This window comes from Ranitomeya variabilis, chromosome 8 (genome assembly GCF_051348905.1).
Source record: "Ranitomeya variabilis isolate aRanVar5 chromosome 8, aRanVar5.hap1, whole genome shotgun sequence".
Taxonomy (NCBI): domain Eukaryota; kingdom Metazoa; phylum Chordata; class Amphibia; order Anura; family Dendrobatidae; genus Ranitomeya; species Ranitomeya variabilis.
Genome location: NC_135239.1, coordinates 167,253,708 through 167,276,606, shown reverse-complemented (window position 1 = coordinate 167,276,606; position 22,899 = coordinate 167,253,708). Strand labels below are relative to the sequence as shown.

At 44.4% G+C, this 22,899-nt stretch overlaps 1 protein-coding gene across 3 annotated transcripts in view; it reads right to left on the bottom strand.

Annotated features, from left to right (window-relative positions):
• CACNA1I (calcium voltage-gated channel subunit alpha1 I) overlaps positions 1–22,899 on the bottom strand; it is a 566,555-nt gene that overhangs the window by 406,352 nt on the left and 137,304 nt on the right. For all 3 annotated transcript variants that reach the window (XM_077277427.1, XM_077277430.1, XM_077277429.1), the window contains exon 3: positions 20,913–21,010. In XM_077277427.1, the coding sequence (XP_077133542.1) occupies positions 20,913–21,010 (98 nt within the window). The remainder of the gene's footprint in view (positions 1–20,912; positions 21,011–22,899) is intronic.

Below are 22,899 nucleotides of genomic sequence, written 5' to 3'. Positions count from 1 at the left end.
TGCTCTGCAACTGAGCTGTGTCACTCGTACACAGAAACAGAACAGGTGCTCTGAGCTTAAGACCCTGACTAGGGTTGTGCTTGCTCTGGAACTCCACTGTGCTAACCGCTCACATGTAGGAACCAGATGCTAAGCCAATGGCTAATTGTCACCACTGACGCTAGCTGCCAGCCTAAGTGTACAAAAAGTGTACAAAAAGTGTCCCAAAGCTAGACAGGCACACAACACATGTAGACAGAGTGGTATAGTATGCACTGACAATAACCACACATAAATGATACTATCGCCCCGGCGTGCACCCCTGAGAGCCTTTTATACACTAGGCTCATGTTCAGTCGGACAGGACCTTGCCCGTGGACCAATCCGGAGCTGCCACATCACCAGAGAAGCTGACGTCTGTCCACCAAAAGGAAGACGCCACATCACGGACATGCTCAGTAAGGTGATTTCTGGACATAAACTCCAGAGCATCCGGTCACCGCGGCTGATGGCTGGTTACTATAGACTTGGCTGGAGAGCCAGCAGTAACCAAGTGAACACCACGAGCCTGAGCAAGACACTGAGACCAACGTCTATGCTCAGCAGCACCTGCAGCTGCTGAAGATGAATAGGAGACTATAGAGGCAGATAAGGCTTGGTATCTTTCCCGTGCAGCGGGAGAATCCCGACGCCTAGCATACACTATATTAGTCTACGTTCCCATGATGAGTATTTGATGTGTTTTTCATGTTGCAGATTTTTGGCAGCATTTCTGCACCTATTAGCTAAATTAGGTTACCGTACTTGAGTTTTTCATTACATTTCTGGTTATGTTTTTTACACGTGTTTTTATCACATTTTAATACTATATATTTTATACCTCCTGATATTTAGCTTTTAACAAAACTTTATTGATTCAGACATGTGTTTTTTACCTGAAGATTTTCCCCATTTTAATGCAATTCTAACGGGAAAATCCACACATAAAACACAGAGTACCTGCAAAAGAAATTGACATATTGCTGATTTAAAAAATACACCACATGACAGTTTATGCAACATAAAAAGATCACAATGGACATGAGATTTCTATTAATCTAATCTAATTTGCTAGAACGAGAATAACCTGTGTTTTCACAGCAAAAACACACAAAGTCAAAAACTCACCAAAAAACTCTATGTGCCAACTTAATCTTACAAAGTTTTATGCTTTTGCTGGTACTCAGGGGCGGAACTACCGGGGTCGCAGAGGTCGCGGCTGCACCAGGGCCCGGGCCCAAAAGAGGGCCCGGTGCCGCCGCGACCTCTGCGACCTCGGTAGTCCGCCGTGGGCGCAGCTTACCGGGCCGCCGCCAGGATGAATTGCAGGCTGAGCGGCCGGTCACTCATGCCTGGTCTCAGCTAAGCTCAGCTTAGCTCAGCTGTAGCGCGTCCTGAGTGAGCGGTCATGTGGTACCGCTCATTAAGGCTCATGAATATGCGCATATTCATGAGCCTTAATGAGAGCGGTATCACGTGACCGCTCACGCAGGAAGCAGGAGCTGCGAGCCTGCGCCTGTGCGCCGGGAGTCGGGACAGAGAGCCGGAGGGATGTCGCCGTCGGCGCGCCCGCTTGGTGTGAGACTGTCAGCTGACAGGTGAGTATGAGGGACAGAGGACAGGGGGGATTGAAGGAGGACGGTAAGCCGCCCGTGCCATGGGAGAAGGAGCGGGGAGCGGAGGGGGGTGGTGGAGTGATGAGCCATGCATGGGGGGGGAGAGTGATGAGCCATGCATGGGGGGGGTAGTGGGGAGTGATGAGCCATGCATAGGGGGAATATGAGTCATGCATACAAGAGGTGGGGGGGATATGAGCCATGCATACAGGGGGCGTGGGGGCGTGGGGGCGTGGGGGGTGGGGGGGGGTGGATATGAGCCATGCATACAGGGGGGGAATTATGAGCCATGCATACAGGAGGTGGGGGGGAAATGAGCCATGCATATGGGGATATGAGCCATGCATACGGGGGGGGGGGGAATTATGAGCCATGCATACGCGGGGGGATATGAGCCATGCATACAAGATGGGAGGGGGTCATTATACACTATTGAGCATCATATGGGGTCATTATACAGTATGGAGCATCATTTGTGGCCAATATACAGTATGGAGCATCATGTGCGGTCATTATACAGTATGGAGCATCATGTGCGGTCATTATACAGTATGGAGCATCATGTGCGGTCATTATACAGTGTGGAGCATCATGTGCGGTCATTATACAGTATGGAGCATCATGTGCGGTCATTATACAGTGTGGAGCATCATGTGCGGTCATTATACAGTATGGAGCATCATGTGCGGTCATTATACAGTATGGAGCATCATGTGCGGTCATTATACAGTATGGAGCATCATGTGCGGTCATTATACAGTGTGGAGCATCATGTGCGGTCATTATACAGTGTATGGAGCATCATGTGCGGTCATTATACAGTATGGACTAGGGCAGCAGAAACTCTAAATACGGCCCTGACTGTGGGGGCAGGCCGTGCGGCGTCACGTTCCTCGGCTCCTCCTCCTCCTTTTCGCGGGGCTGCCAGGCGCGCGCGCGCTGCCTGGGGGACTTCGAGCGGTGAAGGTACGTGCAGCAACATGTGGGACATGTGGGGGGTGCGACATGTGGGTGCGCCATGCTCTTCCCAGGTCCCGGGCTGCCTGGCGATGCCGATCGCCGGGCCCAGGTATGTCCGGGCGGCAGGAGCCGGTGCCATTATCGTTTAGCTGGGGGGGGGTGCCCTGCATAGTGCTATTGGTCAGCTAGGGGGGGGGTGTTTTTTTTGCAATAGATATTTACTTCTTAGTTTAACATTGTATGCGTGTGTCTGTATATCATTTTTTTTTTTTTTTTGGGGGGGGGGGGGGGGCCCCATTCAAAAGTTCGCACCGGGGCCCGCAGGACTGTTGTTACGCCCCTGCTGGTACTATTAACTCAAAGGAGTTGTTCGTACTTACTTAGTGGGCGATAGGTACCCACTAAGAGGTTTGCCGTGACATGACAGTGGGCTTCATACATTCTGATCAGAATGTTGAACTAAGAACCTCATGATCAGTTATATATATATATATATATATATATATATATATATATATATATATATATATATTTTTGCCTAGTGGCATTAGATCAATGTATGATTTTGGGAGATGCTGTCCATTCTCTTTTTCAGCAACTTACATGAAAATGTGTTATCATGAAAGGACTTATTGCTTAAATTAAGTTTATATCTTAAGTATATATACCGCATATACTCGCGTATAAGTCGACCCGAGTATAAGCCGAGGCACGTAAATTTTCCACAAAAAACTTGGTAAACTTATTGACTCGAGTATAAGCCGGGTATGCATTGTCTCCTCATCCCTATCCTGATATGTATGGTTCCCCATCCCTGTCCTTGTATGCATGGCTCCCCCATCCCTGTATGCATGGCTCTTTATTACCTATCCTTGTATGCATAGCTCCTTATCCCCTAACCTTGTATGCATGGTTCCTATTAAAAAAATCCTACTTACCTTGTTTGCGCGCCCTCGCTGCATCTCGTTTAAGCACCAGCAGCTCTTCCAGCTGAGCGATCGCGTGGCCCCGCTCATTAAGGTAATGACTATTCACTCCATGCTTATGGGAGTGGAGAGGGGTGAATATTCATTACCTAAATGAGTGGAGCCATGTGATCGCTCAGCCAGAAGGACTGCTGGCACCGGAACGAATGAGATGCAGCGAGGACACGCAAGAAGGTAAGTAGGATGTGTGCTCGAAACCCGCTGCTGCGGCTACCTCTGTGCACTATTACAGAGAAATGAATATTCACTTCTCTTTAGCAGCGGCATAGGCTTTAGCCACAGCCGCCAGCTCCTGCCTCTGTGACCCGCTGCTTCGCCGCTCCCCCTCCCCCGCCGTCTTTCTGAGACAAGTGACTTGTGTATAAGCCGAGGGGGGCGTTTTCAGCACAAAAAATGTGCTGAAAAACTCGGCTTATACACAAGTATATATAGTACTAGCTATTGAACCCGTTCTACGCCCGGGTGGCGAGCATTTATATTGGTATATGGTCTCCATCCTGTCATGTGCTGCTCCATCCTGCATCCCCATCCTGTCATGTGCTCCCATCCTGCACCCCCATCCTGTCATATGCTGCTCCATCCTACACCCCCATCCTGTCATGTGTGTGCCCCCATTCTGTCATGTGCTGTTCCCATCCTGTGCCCTCATTCTGTCATGTGCTGCTCCCATCCTGTCATGTGCTCCCATCCTGCGCCCCATCCTGTCATGTGCTCCCATCCTGCACCCCCATCCTGTCATGTTTCCCCCCCTCATTCTGTCATGTGCTGCTCCCATCGTGCGCAATCATTCTGTCATGTGCTGCTCCCATCCTGCGCCCCCATTCTGTCATGTGCTGGTCCCATCCTGTGCCCCCATTCTATCATGTGCTGCTACCATCCTGCGCCCCCATTCTGTTGTAATGTGCTGCACCCATTCTGCCTGTTCCTGTTTCCATTCTGCCATATGTTGCTCCCATCTTTCTCTCTCCGGCTCTACTGCCCGAGTGCGGCTGTGCTGAGTGCGGGCAGCTGTGCTGAGTGCAGGCGGCTGTGCTGAGTGTGGGCGGCTGTGCTGAGTGCGGGCGGCGGTGCTGAGTGCAGGCGGCTGTGCGCGGCGGTGCTCAGTGCGGGCGGCTGTGCATGGCGGTGCTGAGTGCGGGCGGCTGTGCGTGGTGGTGCTGAGTGCGGGCGGCTGTACGTTGCGGCGCTGAGTACGGGCGGCTGTGCGTGGCAGCGCTGAGTGTGGGCAGCTGTTCATGTTGGTGCTGAGTGCGGGCGGCTGTGCTGAGTGCGGGCGGCTGTGCGTGGCGGTGCTGAGTGTGGGTGGCTGTGCGTGGCGGTGCTGAGTGTGGGCGGCTGTGCGTGGCAGTGCTGAGTGCGGGCGGCTGTGCGTGCTGAGTGCGGGCGGCTGTGCGTGGCGGTGCTGAGTGCGGGTGGCTGTGCGTGGCAGTGCTGAGTGCGGGTGCCTGTGCATGGCGGTGCTGAGTGCGGGTGGCTGTGCGTGGCTGTGCTGAGTGCGGGCGGCTGTGCGTGGCGGTGCTGAGTGCGGGAGGCTGTGCGTGGCGGTGCTGAGTGCGGGTCGCTGTGCATGGCAGTGCTGAGTGCGGGCAGCTGTTCATGTTGGTGCTGAGTGCGGGCGGCTGTGCTGAGTGCGGGCGGCTGTGCGTGGCGGTGCTGAGTGCGGGTGGCTGTGCGTGGCGGTGCTGAGTGTGGGCGGCTGTGCGTGGCAGTGCTGAGTGCGGGCGGCTGTGCGTGGCAGCGCTGAGTGTGGGCAGCTGTTCATGTTGGTGCTGAGTGCGGGCGGCTGTGCTGAGTGCGGGCGGCTGTGCGTGGCGGTGCTGAGTGTGGGTGGCTGTGCGTGGCGGTGCTGAGTGTGGGCGGCTGTGCGTGGCAGTGCTGAGTGCGGGCGGCTGTGCGTGCTGAGTGCGGGCGGCTGTGCGTGGCGGTGCTGAGTGCGGGTGGCTGTGCGTGGCAGTGCTGAGTGCGGGTGCCTGTGCGTGGCTGTGCTGAGTGCGGGCGGCTGTGCGTGGCTGTGCTGAGTGCGGGCGGCTGTGCGTGGCAGCGCTGAGTGTGGGCAGCTGTTCATGTTGGTGCTGAGTGCGGGCGGCTGTGCTGAGTGCGGGCGGCTGTGCGTGGCGGTGCTGAGTGTGGGTGGCTGTGCGTGGCGGTGCTGAGTGTGGGCGGCTGTGCGTGGCAGTGCTGAGTGCGGGCGGCTGTGCGTGCTGAGTGCGGGCGGCTGTGCGTGGCGGTGCTGAGTGTGGGAGGCTGTGCGTGGCGGTGCTGAGTGCGGGTCGCTGTGCATGGCAGTGCTGAGTGCGAGCAGCTGTTCATGTTGGTGCTGAGTGCGGGCGGCTGTGCTGAGTGCGGGCGGCTGTGCGTGGCGGTGCTGAGTGCGGGTGGCTGTGCGTGGCGGTGCTGAGTGTGGGCGGCTGTGCGTGGCAGTGCTGAGTGCGGGCGGCTGTGCGTTGCGGTGCTGAATGCGGATGGCTGTGCGAGGCGGTGCTGAGTGCGGGCGGCTGTGCATGGCGGTGCTGAGTGCAGACGGCTGTGCTGAGTGCGGGCGGCTGTGCGTGGCGGTGCTGAGTGCGGGCGGCTGTGCATGGCGGTGCTGAGTGCGGACGGCTGTGCTGAGTGCGGGTGGCTGTGCGTGGCGGTGCTGAATGCGGGCAGCTGTGCGTGGCTGTGCTGAGTGCGGGCGGCTGTGCGTGGCTGTGCTGAGTGCGGGCGGCTGTGCGTGGCTGTGGTGAGTGCGGGCGGCTGTGCGTGGCTGTGCTGGGTGCCGAGTGCTGGGGGCCTGAGCAGGCAGGGACACCGACGCGCTGTGGGGGTCAGGTGCCGGAGTCGCCGCTAGCTCAGGCCCCCGGCACTTGCTATATTCACCTGTCCCCCGTTCCACCGATGCGCGCTGCTCCATCCTCCACATCCTCTGGCTGTGACTGTTCAGTCAGAGGGCGGCGCGCATTAAGCGCGTCATCGCGCCCTCTGAACTGAACGTCACAGGCATAGGATGTGGAGGATGGAGCAGCGTGCATCGGTGGAACGGGACAGGTAAATATAGCATACTCACCCTCCTGGCTCATCCCTGCTTCTCCGTTGGAGATCGCGATGTGCGTTCAGTGCTTACGCATACCGCGATCTCCTGGGAGCGTCACTCTGTGGGGTCCAGACTGCGCCGGCGCTTGCGCTTGCACAGTCTATAGAGGCTTCGGACAGAGTGACGCTCCCAGCGTTATATTATAGATATATTTTTTTAAACACTGATGATCTTTTTATTTTCTATATCACTATCATTATGGAATCTAGCAGCTGTCACTCAGGCATTAGAGCATTGTATTAATCTGACACTCTCAGTAATGTATAGGTCTAATTTTTTGTCAGTCATCTTATTATCATCACCAGCATAATACAATGAAAAAGAACACCAATCACAAAATTAACAATAGGCGATGGAGACAGGTCATTGCCTCCACTCCCTGTACAGTGACACCTGCACAGGTTACAGAGCATGCTCACAAAACTCTACAATAGATTCCAAGGGGTCATCGATAGGCTACAGGTTGCTATTGTCCATATGGCTGCTATAAAGCATTTTTCTGAATATTATCAGCAGAAGCACAAGCATAATAGTCACCTATATAATCATGAATAGAAAATAAAAACAAAATCTTGACTCAGATAATAAAAAAAATTAGAGGGATTATGAATATGTTTCAGTATATGGTGTTAATTAGCAAATAATGAAACAAATGATAGATAATGCACATACAAAAATTTAAATCACTATATGAAATATATAGATATATACAAATCAGTAGCCTTTTTTAACAAGCCATACAAAAATTACCCCTTTTTTGGGAGCATAAACAGGTTTGCTAATTGGTAAGCGAAGAAGCAAATATTATCCCTTTTTAAAAATTAGAGTATGGTTCCCAGCAGCAGTACACTACAACTGTGCAGTATAATAGACGAGCAGGAGATGCGTGCCTGTCTATGAATCAGCAGCAGCAGGAAAGTATAGAATATGATGGGACAGGCAGCAGATCTGTGGCTGTCTATCAGTAGTGGTAGCAGAAGCAGCAGCAACCGCACAGTATAGAATTAGATGGAACAGAAAAGAAATGTGCAACTGTTTATTGGCAATTTAAGCAACAGTGGCAATAATCGCACACTGTAGAATATAACAGAACAGGCAAAGAGATGTCTGGGTTTGTAAGGTCAGCACTGGCAGCCTTGACAGCAGAAGTAGAGTATAGCTGTAAAACCCAATGAACAGGCAGGAGCTGTGTGGCTGTCTACCTGTGGCAGACTACTATTGTCATTTTCTTCAGCACCATAGTTGCACCACATATTACTATCTGGAGTATTTGTCCAATGTTTTAGGCTTTCTCTATCTCTATTGCAGAGCTGTGAGCCTTGATGTCCTCTTACTCTTCAGAATCACCCTAAATGGCTGCTGCATTCCTTGCCTTTGCTTTTATAGAGGCTGAGATACTATCTCCTGATTAACCCTGTGTTAGGCACAGCTCACATATTTTTTGTTTCTCCCTCCTCTCCAAGGCCACATGGGATCCCACCCCTCCCAGTACCTTCCTATCTTTAGGTGTTGCTTGAAACACCCCCACCACTCAGTTTTACCGTCATCCTTGCGAAGAGCAGGCTTAACCTCTGTGACTTCTTAGGCTCATTGCACCTGAAAATTCTCACTATTGAAGGTTCATACTTTCTGGGGGGGGTTCATCCAAAATTTTTATTTTGCTGATTTTATGAATGAATAATGCAAAGTTTGTGGATATTTTGTAGAAATAAGCCAGGTTTTAATACAAATGAGAGTGTTTTCTTGGAAATGGCCCCTTGGGTACATTGCGCCCAAACACATAATAACCTCTGATATATTAATATAATAATATTATCTGCCAACCTTTCTCTCTGCCAGTGTGTTTCTCCTGATGAACTTTTAACGCCTGAATCTCAGTGACTATGACTCCATTAGCAACTGAGTGCCTTACAATTAAGTTTTTTTCCTAATTTTAATGTTTAGCAATAGTTATGTCCTGGACACTGAAGGCTATTTGGCAGTATTTGTGAAATTTTTGTACTTTTTGTTCTATTACGCTTATGGTTATTAAATGTATTTTCTTTTGCATCTAATTTTGTGTGCTCATTTTAATTCATCCCTTTGAAGATCTTGGATTTCTTGTAGAGCCCAGAAATCGAGATAATTAGATATTATAGATGGTTTTCTAAGCCTACTTTTAAACTTCCTTTTTTTGTTTTCCGTCGAAGTGCAGTGAAATGACGTGTCGACGGACGTCATGAAAATATTGAAAAACATCTGCGACGGATCCTGTGAAATGACGGATGCGTCGTTCGGAACTGGCAAAATTTCCAGAATACGAGAGAGAGAGAGAGATCTGTTTCCCAGACTCGAAAATCTTTCCGGGCATGCTCAGAAGCGGAAAACTGGATCCGTCGCTGGATTCCTGTGTGTGACGGTCAGCAACGGATCCTGCGTCCATAGGCTTCCATTGTAGCAGACAACGGACAGTGCAGGATGCGTCGCTGACCGATTTTCCAACGTGCACAAAAAACGTTACAATGAACGTTTTCTCTGCACGACGGACTGCTATTTTACGACGGATCCAGTGCACGACGGATGAAACGGATGGCCATCCGTCACAATCCGTCGCTAATACAAGTCTATGTATTTTTTTGCAGGATCCTGCATTCTCAAAAATCGACCTATTGTGATGGATCAGAAAAGACAGAAGTGTGAAAGTAGCCTTACCTGTGTCTCTCAGGCGCACTACGCCTGAACTCGTGAGCGCCAGAGATGCTCCTGACCCAGGATTAACTGCGCTATACCATGTAATGTGGGCAATATTGGGAAGATTCCGGTAGGTATTTTTATTGCGATTTACGTTAATCAAATTCCAAATTGTTAGAATTAATTTGGTTTATTGAATTTCTTAAAATTTTACACAGATTCGGTTTGCATCAATTCCAATCACCTATCTTGAGAAGAAATGTATTAAAACCACTTTACAAACAGTCAGTAGGAATGCTGACAAACCCCAACTGATTCATAAATTTTAAAATTTTGATGTATATATTTATTACAATATTAGAGTCCAATTTTTTCCTCGGACTGAGTGGTTAGTGAAAAATATCGCAGACATGTCCAAATTTGTTCCAAGGGTCTAATCAAAATTGGCAATGTAAGTCTATGGGTCATTTAAAAAACTGGACTGCTCTTGGACGTAATTCGGATGTCATCTAGAGGTGGTCAGTTTTTTACAAATAGACGTGAAACGGTGGAAAAACATTTTTTTCTCTCCACGTATGAGAAAACCACTCAGATATGAAACTCGGAGCACACTCTACTCAAATTCTGATCAAAATCTGATCAGAATAATCGGTCCATTTGTCTCGTACATGAAAAATACTGAAGCCGGAATGAGCTCTTACAAGGAGCCACCTCCCTGCTTAAGCAAAATCTTCCATGAAAACTAGGACAAAGATGAAGATGTGTGTTCATAATAAAACCAATGAGAAAACATTGCAGCATTATGTTTAGCCTATTATCTCTTATAAGTTGAAACACTACATTAATAAAAAGTAATGTGTTATTCTAAAATTCAATTTTAGACCTAACTGAAACTTCAACACAGAAAATGTGTTTCATTATGAGCATAACAAGTAGAAGATGAGACTGAATTGTCCTGAGTCTAAATCGACCAGTATCTACAAAAAGTTCTAGGATGATAACAATACATTGTGTAGGACCCCTACATACATAATCAATAATGTATTCTCTCTTAAATGAAATAGTTGTTCATTTTCAGGAATATAGTGCTGCCGGTATTATTGTTATTTTTTCTATGCGTGATGAAATATTTCATGGTATAATTTGCATAAATATTACAATGCATGAGTGCCATTTTTAGGCTTCGCATGTAGAGTGATGAAAAAAATCAATATTATTCTTTCTTTAATAAGGTAGCGATCAGCAGATCAAAATTCAAATTCAACAAATCAAGCAGATTTTACTGGAAAATTTGATTTGCAGCAAAATTATTCTCCTCAAATTGAATGTGCTGTGTCTTTTGATAAAAAATAAATAAAATGGAAAAAAAATCATAATCACATCATCACTAACCTGTGTCATGCCATACCTCTGGTCTAGTGTTCACTCTAGGCTTTTTTGACGTATCTCTTCACTGTTTGTAGTCTTTGTAATAATAATAATAATAATAATAATATTCTTTATTTTTATATAGCGCTAACATATTCCGCAGCGCTTTACAGTTTGCACACATTATCATCGTTGTCCCTGATGGGGCTCACAATCTAAATTCCCTATCAGTATGTCTTTGGAATGTGGGAGGAAACCAGAGTGCCCGGAGGAAACCCACGCAAACACGGAGAGAACATACAAACTCTTTGCTCTTTGAGCAAACCCAAACTGGAAAGTTCGGGGTTTGTACCGAAATTCTAGTGTTCAATACCCGACCCCGAAGACAGACTATTTACTATATGTCCGGTTTCTTGTTAGGGTTTATCATTTTATCATCCCAATAAAGCTTGTTGAAAGGCTCAAGCACAGCCAATCTAGCAGCAGATCAGGGTTGCAAACATCCATAAAGTTGACCATTTAAATGGGAGATTCTAAATGTCTGATGGAGTTGGGTTTACTCTCACTTCTGGGCCTGCAGCTATGTGTAAAACAGTGGTCCATTTAAGCATGCTCATGTATAATTTTTGTTTTTTTGGAAAACAAGACCTTTTCTCAAATCTCATCCAATCCGTTAAACAGATTAGAAAAATTGGAACTGGAAATGATACCATATCTCATTGTCAGACTGGGATGCCAAGGACCCACCAGTACCAATTGATTCTGAGGGTCAACTTTAGACCTACAAGCAAATATTACCTGACCAGCAAACACATTCTCCATGTTTCTAAATGGATAGATAGTTAAGTGCACAGCTACAACTTCACTTAAGTATATGGAGGATGTAGTGGGGTGCAACTTGTGGACCCCTATCCACCAATTAAATAAGGATCCCAGAGGTGGCCTTTATGACTGTTTTGATGATCCATGTTCATGCTACGGCAGGTGGCCTGCCTGTATAATGCTGCAAGTATACTGTGCCAAGGACTGCTCATGAAAATCAGTCAGGAACTTGGGGCTCACTCCTAACAGGGGCCTACCGGACAATTTATCTATTCTCCCATGAGCCGGTTTGAGCCTGCCATAAATGTTTTCATGGTAAGTGGAATAAGATATAATGTAAGGCTATCATAAGCTAGAAGTATCTATTGTTCACCAGATGCCTGCACTGTGTTAACAGAAACAATATGCTTCACGGTGACTAATTCTAGTGACTAATTTGCCGAATCCACTACTGAAGAGCCTTTTATTTTAGTATGGAACAGCAAGTAAGCAATCAAACTCCAGATGATACCTTTACATTGTGAAAATTAAATATATATAAGACAGGATATTGAAGAGAAAATTAACTTCATATGGTCAGGGTTGAGCTAACAGATTCCTACAAAATGTAAGATGTCGCTGTGTAGATTTAATTAAAGTCAAAATGATCTCATGAAAGTATAAGTAACGGAGAGGCGAGCATACGTAGTGAGAGCAATGATTCTGGGAATGCCAGAAAGGCCATAACATAGCAGAAATAGTATGTTTAATAGTGAAGTGCTCAGGGCAAAGTGCCCCTAATATAACTGGAAACCAGTAAATAGGAGAACAAAATCAGATAATGGATAACACAAATACAGTATAGATCAGAGGTGTCAAACTGCATTCCTCGAGGGCCGCCAACAGGTCATGTTTTCAGGATTTCCTTAGCATTCCACAAGGTGCTGGAATCATTCTGTGCAGGTGATTAAATTATCACCTGTGCAATACAAGGAAATCCTGAAAAGATGACCTGTTGGCGGCCCTCGAGGAATGCAGTTTGACACCTCTTGTATAGATCCAATATCAAAAAACTATGAGTGTGACACGTAAAATAGCTATAACATAACATTTCTTATTGTAAGGACCACATAATTATTATTTTATTCTGATACAACTCAAAAAGATATGAAATTTGATATTAAGGTTGCAAATGTATCATATGATAAATAAACCAAAAACTGCCACCTGATCAGATAAAGTCTCACGTAGTTTCAGCATAGAATAAGGGATTTAGTGTCAAAAAGGTAAGGTTCCAGAACTGTGGACTGCTATGCGGTGTCACTTCACAGTGTCACTCAGCTGATTCTCTTACTGTGCGCAAGCATCAAATAGAAAGTCCTTCATTATATATACCACAAGTGACCGGCTAACTGCCTTGTGGCTGCCAAAGTAAAACATAGCTGATATTTAGGAGACTCTTGACACTTAGAACCAGATGTTGTGGCTAATTTTTGAAATGTATGCTTTACCCCTAAAAACTAATTGCTGCATGTCAACATTTCTGGTTGAGATGTGTTGATCTTTCAAAATTCAAATTCACCTATTTTGCCAAATTTCCCCCCAAATAATAGATTAACGGCAAATAAATTTGTGCAAATTTCTGAACTGAGAAGCTTGTAATTCTTGAAAAATACAAGAGGGTAAGAGGAAATAGAGAGTGATAAAGGAACCTGATCATAATAGTGTACAAGTCTATGGAGGCAGAAACAATGTCCTAGACTAGCAACATTTTGTGTGTCAATCATGAAAGATTATAGAGGTAAATCAGATGGATGGCACATTTTTCTCATCTTGATGCATTGGTATTTCAGAAGCAATAGTCAACGGAAGATCTGCTAAGTATACACAAGACCAAGAATAAAACACAAACTTCTTCAGAGTGTCTGAACGTTTAAATGATTCAAGTCAAGCAAAGGTCATGTCCACATAAAAGAAATGCCGTTATAGAGATGATAACACGGCGCTGGGAGCCCATGACTATTCAAAGGCTGTACAATATCCCAGGTAGATGGAAGACTGAGAGCTATCCATCTTTTTTCTCTGTGGTTATTTCCGATAGGCATTTGCAAACTAATACTCAAAATTGTAAATCTAGCTGTCCTGGAAGAAGAGCTTGTACGAGTAAAATATTATCAATGCTTCTCACACCTAACTAGTTTCCAGCCTTGATGCTGATATATATTTTTCCATCTAACGCAAGTTGTCAGACACATTTTTAGTTGAGTGCTTTCCCGCTATAATACAGTCCCTTATGCCGTGCAAGGTCCAATTAAGATTCTCTGTCCTATGTCGTATATAAAGAAAGTTCACACGCAGCATACACTTTCTGAAAGCAATTGATTACATTACCGGAACTAGGATATTGCTTCCTGTGGCGGGAACAGTGTTGATCAACCTCTTTTACTGTAATTGTAACCTTTACGGATGAAGGCACATAACAGACAAAAGGGTGGAAGAACAAATCAACCCCTTGGGACTATATGGGCAATATGGGAAAAGATATTTATGCAGCATTTATAATAGGATGTATTGCAAAGAAAATCTGCATGCTTCATCCTTCATGTCATAGTTTGTTTCTGAATAAAGCAGAATGATTAAAAAACAACAACCTGCCCTCAGATTAATGCATTCATTTATTTTACTGATGAGACAAGCTGTATATTTACAGGCCCGTACTTCCTTCTCTACTTAACAATAGCGCCCCCACCCTTTATTAATAGACTGCAAACTCTTCAAAGGCAGTTATGTTTTTTTTTATTTGTTCTTGAAGCAAAGTTGATTGATAAAAATGTATCCAAAAATACTTAATATGTCTAAAAATTAAATAATAGCATGCAAGAGTTATGTAGGATTAAGAATACACCAATAAGAAGCTTAAAGAGAACCTGTCACCAAGTTTTTGTTACCCTATCTGAGAGCACTATGATGTAGGGAGACCCTGATTCCAACAATGTATCACTTACTGTACTGGGCCTCTTTGTGTAAGATCACAGCTTTCTCTGCTGCAGATCTAGCAGTTCTCTAAAGGCTGAGCTGTGTGTTCCTTCGAAGGAAAATAGTTCCGAAACGCGCGTCGGGGTGCGCACACAACAGTGACCAGACGGACCTTAAAGGTATAGCCCTCCTATCACCTCACCACCCTTGATACATTTATCTTGGCACTCTGCATTTTGCTGCATTTGATGATTATTATTATATGTGGGCCTTAAAGGCATAGGCCCCCTTTTTATTTTTTTATTTTTTTTCCATTGCTTTTTACGTTTGCCACTTTGCACTTTACTCCTATATGGAGATCATCAGTTTATGATTGCACTTTTCTGATATGGCACTTGTTGCACTTTTGGCAGAATTGTGGCTTTTTTATTATTATCCACATATATTTTAGTCCCTTATTATAATAGCTATAAATAGTACTGTTGTTTTAGCAGGAGGTAATATATATTGCGGTCTAATGGGTCACCTTTGGTCTTAGTATATTTTTTAATTTTAAGTCTGATACATTCATTACTATTGTTGCTATGCTGTGTGCACACTTTTAATGCATTATTTCTATTGCTATTGCTACTTATATTAATAAAGGCATTTTAATTTTTATTACTCTTGTCTGGGATTTTTATGGTCCTCCATGGTGTTGGTTTTCCTCACTTTATGAGTAATTATTTACTCACTTGCTTTTTAGTGCACCGGGTATTTTTAATGTAATATTATATATATTTTTTATATTGAAAAATTCTTTATTATCCCAGAAGGTGTTACTATTGTGGTTCTAATATACAGAAAGCTGCCAATCAGTGGAGGCGGCTACAGCAACTAGCCCAATAAATGACTCATCGCTGGAATCAGGTCTCTTTCTCCTTATGTTTAGAGTAGGTGACAAAAGCCACAGAAGACCTATACTTCTTTGGTCTTTCCATTGTTTCTCTGCATAATCTCTTACTCGTGCAGGGAAATATTTGTTTTTTTCCTGCAAGACCCTGTGGACGATCATAATGGCCACACGGTTCTGTAGGTGAAAAAGTTGTGCCCTTGCATGATTAAGTAATTGTGCAGGGAAATAGTGGAAAGAACAAGGGTGCTGTGGTTAAAGCCTCAACATGGCTGTGGAGTGCGAACATGGCCTTACATGCTCCTATAGATTTTGTAGTCGAGCCAATTGATCAGCTTTAGTTCTTTAGAGAAAAAGGAAGCAAATTTCTTAAAGGGAACCTATCACCCCGTTTTTTTCGGTATGAGATAAAAATACTGTTAAATATGGCCTGAGCTGTGCATTACAATAGTGTAGTTTGTGGACCCCGATTCCCCACCTATGCTGCCGAAATACGTTACCAAAGTAGTCATTTTCGCCTGTCAATCAGGCTGGTCAGGTCGGATGGGCGTGGTTTCTTCCCCCAGATATTGCGTAGTTTTCCGTTGGTGGCGTAGTGGTGTGCGCATGTCCAAGGTCCCCAATCCTGCACGGGGGGGTGAAAATAGCAGCGATGTCCGTTATTCCATTGGTGGTCGGTGGGCGCGGCCATCTTCCTTTGGCCGCGCGTGCGCAGAAGCGGCGCTCTGCTGGCCGTGGCTTCAGGAAAATGGCCGCGGGATGCCACGCGTGCGCAGATGGAGATCGCGGCGGCCATTTTCCTGAAGCCGCGGCCAGCAGAGCGCCGCTTCTGCGCACGCGCGGCCAAAGGAAGATGGCCGCGCCCACCGACCACCAATGGAATAACGGACATCGCTGCTATTTTCACCCCCCCGTGCAGGATTGGGGACGTTGGACATGCGCACACCACTACGCCACCAACGGAAAACTGCGCAATATCTGGGGGAAGAAGCCACGCCCATCCGACCTGACCAGCCTGATTGACAGGCGAAAATGACTACTTTGGTAACGTATTTCGGCAGCATAGGTGGGGAATCGGGGTCCACAAACTACACTATTGTAATGCACAGCTCAGGCCATATTTAACAGTATTTTTATCTCATACCGAAAAAAACGGGGTGATAGGTTCCCTTTAAGACTGAGATTTTCGTGCACCAATTAAAAAAAAAAAACGTTTGAATGAATTGCTACAAATTTATTAACCCCTTCCCAACCAAGTGATTTTTACAGTTTTACGCTTTCGTTTTTTCCCACCCTTTTTCCAAAAGTCCTAACTTTATCATTTTATCTTCAAAATATATGAGTTGCCATTTTGAATCACACAATTTATTTGACCATATAACTTACTGAAAAATGAAAAATTCAAATATTGGAAAATGCTAAAAAAAAAGCGCTATTCAACATCCATTGTTTTTTTTAGTTCCGATTCTATGGTATTCATTGTTTAGTAAAAATGACCTATCACAATGTTGTGGGGGTGGATGGTGGCGTTGGGAGTCACAATGGTTGCGTTATGTGATTGCTCCACTTAAAAGCTGGATTGAGAGACTGACAGAGGCATTTAAGTGGTTCAACGTTAGCAATCTAGCTCTGATCGCTGCTGGTAAGTCACGGACAGACGGCCGGATAACACAGACGTTGATAGCATTGCTGTGCACGGACTGGCTGGCGGCTCTCCTGACCGAAGCGTGACAGCTGCATAGAAATACAGGAGAGCCGCCAGCCAGTCGGAGCATTCCGTGCACTTGTCGACCGTGTTACATGTGCCCTTCGATGCAGGTGCTGGCTGTATAGCACAACCTGCACCTACTCTGTACAGAACTGACTCCGATCACCTGTGACCATTGCAAAAGAAGTGTAAATGTATGTTTAGGGTCCTCAATGGACAGAAATTGTCCTCCCATAAGAAGTTGTTAGATTTATGTGTTTTTATTCCTTCGGGTAGAAAAGCAGAGCAAGCTATGTTATTCTGCATGCCAAAAACAACTAAAGCCTGAAGGTTTCTGATAAAATCAGCAAGTTTCGTGTTAAGGGAATAGACACAAAACAAGACCAAATTGTAGGTTAATTTGGAGCATGCCATGCCAATATCTTTATATTGGCAGATAAAGAGTTCCTTAATCTTCTGGCATACGGCTTTATTCACTCAAGGGTCTGAACAATCATTCTTTCAGGTTAGCAGTTTCTGGCGGTGTCACGTAGGATGTAATCATGCGCCTGGAGACTTGTGCAGGTCTCATTAGAACCCCATTGTGTGCTGATGATTCTCTAGTGACTGGAGTACCATCCTCACCGGGATGAGAGCATCTCTAATTCCTCTGTAATAGACTGCATTAGGCCTGTTACTATTAAGCCTCAGATATAAAAGCCTCTACAGCATTGCAAGTGATCTGGTAACTCTACAGGTTAATTGAACTTTTTATCGTGACCTGACTGAATCAGAAATGGAAAACCTCTGACCATCTAGCTTCTGACTGATTGAACATTTTTAGAAATTTGTTCTGGCACCAGCAGTTCTAGAACAGTTTTATATCTGCAAAATTATGCCTAATAAAAGTAGTTATTGTCATAAAAATAGTAACAAATATGGTTCATTATAGATCCTTACCACAACAGTACAACACATTGGTTCCCACTTCTCAGACAACCCCTTCCAAGTCTCTGTTTCCACCAAGTAAAATTACAACACCTATACTCACTTCCGGTGTCAGTGTCATTTCTGCAATAGAAAAACCAGCCCCCCTGAAGAAGCCCACGCGAAACGCGCGTTGGGGCTGCTATCTAGCATGCACTGTTAGATACTTTCATGGGTGAGTGCAGCGGTCCTTAAAGGGGTATTCACTTATACTTTCCAGTATGTCTGGCAGGTTAGAATGAAGGTTGATGGAACATCTCATGCCTTCTGCCTATTTTGCTGACTAAATCTATATATTTGCCCCTGTATTATAAAATTCATTGGATTTGTACGATTCTAACAGGGTGTATGGATTGTGCTTCTATGGTCGGCTGGATAGCCCTTTTTGTTACTACAGTGGCGATGCTTTCCCACACATGAGATTTTGTCTGTGCCTTGTTCATGTCTGTCCTTATAGAGGTTACTATTATCTATTTATTAATAAAATATTTATTTTATTGATTTCTGTTTGGACTTGTACTCCTTTTTCTGTGTAGGATTTATGCCATTTCAGCAATGTTGCCACTGGATCTCCCGGTGATCACATGATATTGTTATGTCATGTGATCCCTGAGGCCAATCAGCATCCGCTTCCCTCTCCCCTCCTTGGGACAAATTAAGGCATCCAGAGGAAATGAGAGAGCAGTCGTAGGTCTGATTTCCTCTGGAAGTTAATTACGTCTATAGAACAGTAATGTGAAACCAACGCTGATTTGCCACAGTGATCTTGTGACCTGACAAAGTCAAGTGAACCCCAGGAGAGATTGTGTAGATGCTGCTTGAACAGTGCCAGCACCACAAGTGGGTATAAGTGTTATTATTTTACTTGGTGGAAATATAGGGATTTAGAAGGGTTTGTCTAAATAGTGGACAAAACCATTAAGGGGAATCTGCTATGTAAACTGACAGCACCTTGATGTAGGGGATGAGACCCTGATTCCAGTGCTGTATCATGTGCTGGGCTGTTTAGGGTTTTCTACTATTGCCCAACTCCTTCTTTAATAGTTCCCATTCACGGAACAAAATAAAAAAGTTAATACTTATCTCCTAGACTGGGCCCAGACTTGTGATTTTGGCACTGTATCTCCCAATGGTCAGAGCAGACTTCTACTCTGATGGAATATTGAAAGGCTACAGCTGATTATCAGCCTATTAAGAAGGGGTTGTGTAGTAGTCGTTAATCCATTATCCTAGATTTACATTTGTGATCAAGGCTCCATTGGAAGATTTCATAGAATAAAAGACAGAATTTGGTCCAAATCCATGATAGTCAGCAGGGTCCTTCAGACACTAATCATCATGTGATAGATCTGGCACCATTGTGATTTTTATTTTTCTGTTTCTACTACTGCCTATTGATCTACCATTGCTCCTTACTACTGCCTGTTAATCTACCCTTGGACAGGGGACCGCAGGTTCAATGGAATGGGTGTAAGGTGAGTATAAACTCTGTTAATTATTTTTAAATAAATTTGTAAATTGGTGTGTATTTTTATTTCAAATAAAGGATTTTATTCTGGGTGTCTGTTATTGACAATATGAGGGTTAGTAATGGAGAGGCGTTTCTCTAGCTACAGGGCAAGTGGGAAGAACGGGGCAAAGTGCCAGAATTGGAGCATCTAAGAGATGCAGCTTTTCTGGGGTGGCTGCGGACTGCTATTTTTAGGCTGGGGGGCCAATATCCATGGCCCTTTTACCAACCTGAGAATACCAGCCTCCTGCTGCCTACTTTAGCTTGGCTGGTTATCAAAAATGAGGGAAATCCACACTGTTTGTTTAATCATTTATTTAAAAAACACAGTGTGGGGACCCCTCTATTCTTGATAACCAGCCATGATAAAGCTGACAGCTGGAGATTGCAGGGTTCCATAATAAGAGACTTTAAAATCACAGAGAATAACTTCTTTGTAAACCTGGGAAAGATGCAAAATGAGGCTAACTTGAGTTTTTCCTGATCCCCTCATCACTAAAATTAATCTACATGTTTGTAATTGTTGGTTTCACTTCATCAGAAGTCTTAACAGTTTATACAGTATAGCCTCTTTATTTTTCTTTTAGAAGTATGTCTGTAGTGCATTGTTATTGTTCCCATTTTATTGTTCACAACTTACAATTGTATTACGTTGGTTTGTTTTATTCATGCTTTACATTTTTTTAAATTCTGAAATAAAATAAAACCAGATGGAGGGTGCAATGTTTCAAAGCAGTGAAAACAACCAGCCAAGAGAAACATTTAGGTACGTAAAAGAATCAAGCACTTACGTGACACAATTGGACGAGGACGCATGGAATGGGCGGGGCTTAGTAACAAAGGCAAGCCGCTGATTGGCCGGAGAAAGACAGGCGATGAGATGGAGAGCTAAAGGCGGAATTGGCCCTGAGAGAAGAAGTACAGTATGCACAGACAGACAGTACAATAATACAGATAGAGGGGTCGGTACATGTAGTGGATTCCCCTAGCTCTTAGTCTGAACCGCCCTGTTAATGTACATAGCTTAAATGATTATCATAAAGTTATAAAAAAGTGTGACAATAAATCTTTTTGTCAAAATTATGATAAAGATAGCATGTAAATATGCAGACAAAGAGCTAAAAGGGGTCCCAGACAAAGATAATACACCCCCATATTCCACCAACTTCTCACCCGTAACAAGAAAAAATGAAAAGTTCAAAGATATTTGAGAAGAAAATTCTAAGGAAACTGACAACTTTTCAGTTGATAATTTACCATTCCCAGCATACCCCAACAAAGCAATGTGGTAGAATATGTTGGGACCTGTATTTAGGCAGCAACTAAAGAGTCTCAGGACACCATACCTAGAGCAGAAAGGACACTTACTAGGAACTCTGTTGATGGCCTTCAAGGGTCTTAGGACACGCACAGTACGAATAGCAGATAAATTAATGTTCTGGAGATCCAAGGAGTACTCCACCATCCTGCAATTAATGGAGAATATACATTCAGGTAAATATATAATTGTATATCTTTTAGCATAATTAGTAACAAGCTACTTTTCTGTATGATAAAAAGGGAAAAAGTTGACAGGGTTTCTACTATTGCACAACACCTTCTTTAATAGTTCCCAGGCACGGAACAAAATAAAAAATGTAATACTTAACTCCTAGACTGGCCCCAGACTTGTGATTTTGGCACTGTATCTCCCAATAGTCAGAACAGACTTCTACTCTGATGGACTATTGAAAGACTACAGCTGATTATCAGCCTATTAAGAAGGGGTTGTCTAGTAGATTTAAATCCTTTAACCTAGATTTACATTTGTGATCAAGGCTCCATTGGAAGATCCCATAAAAAAATTACAGAATTTCATCCAAATCCATGATAGTCAGGAGGGTCCTTCAGTCACTCACTAATCATCATGTGATAGATCTGGCACCATTGTGATTTTTATTTTTCTGTTTTTACTACTGGCTATTGATCTACCATTACTCCTTACTACTGCCTGTTAATCTACCTTTGGACTATGGAGCACAAACTCTGTAGGTCAAGTTTTAAGGGAACGATATCGAGTTAATATGCAGGTGAATAGCATTAGAAAGGTGCTTGGATGCTGTACTGAAACTGCACCACAGAGAGAAAATTATGAAAATAAGCAAGTTTGCAATTGACTTGCTTTTTCTATCTGATGTTATTCTCCTTCACTGAGAACTTTTATGTTTACAGCTGGTTTCTTTTGGAGCTCGAACACCAGACTTTGTGCACAGTAGTTGCATTCCAGGAAAGGAGTGAAAACTTCTAGCTTTCAATCATACAGGCGTGGCTACAGTCATAGCTTACAGTACGGTGAGCGGCAGCTGTAAACACACACTGGCACTTTGACTGACAGCAGGCTTTGCAGTGCATCAGTGAAAAGCCAGCTATCAAAGTACCAGGGTGTACTTTTAGGGTTATGCTATATGATGCTACTTTAGAGAGAGATAATGCTAATTTTCTTCTTGGTGACTAGCTTAATATTGCTATCAAAGGGAACCTGTCACATCCCATGTGCCCCCAGAACCACCAGCAGTTGTGTCTACATAGCTAAACAGTGTCTGTTTTACTTTACACATCTATACAGATCTTTAGAAAAGGTATTTCTAAAGTCTGTTTATCTAATATAACAATCGCCAATTGGGACTTCTGGCCGCTGTCCCCGAATCCCATAAGGCATCGCAGCAGTGTCACTTGGGCAGGCACAGTTTGTGGCTGCAAAGTGAACATGCCTTACCGATACCATGGGTGTAGGCCGCAGGCTGGGATGAGGGGTGGTTCAGGTGTCTCCGGGTGCCCAGTGGTTGCTGGCCGATGCTGCGAGTGTCTCCGGTGCCCAGCGGTGCTCCGGGTGTCTCCGGTGCCCAGAGGTGCTGGTTACCTGTTAATATATTACAGTCACCACATTATATAACACTGTGTACTTACAATTGCTCATTTTGCCTTTCTACACATTTAATTCTTCTCTTTTCCATAACTTAACCCTCCTAAGCTTTATGTGAAAACAGGAGGTCAATTTTCTCTGTATGAGTCACCTGTCACTGCAAAAGTCCCTGGCAGAGGGGAGAAGGGAGCTGCTGGGTCAAGAGTTGAAGAGGGGAATGAGTTTGCAAAGACAAGAGACTTCCTGTTTCTATATAGAGCAGAGAAAACAGAAGAATTAAGTGGGTAGAAAGGCAAAATGAGCAATTGCAAGACCACAGTGCTATATAATATGATGACTGCAATATATTAAGAGGATAAAAACTTTGATGGGAGTGCTTCGTTACTGGACTAAATAATTTACAACTGCTAAAATAAGTGCTCTCTTTCCTGCTTGGCATTTGATATCCCCCTC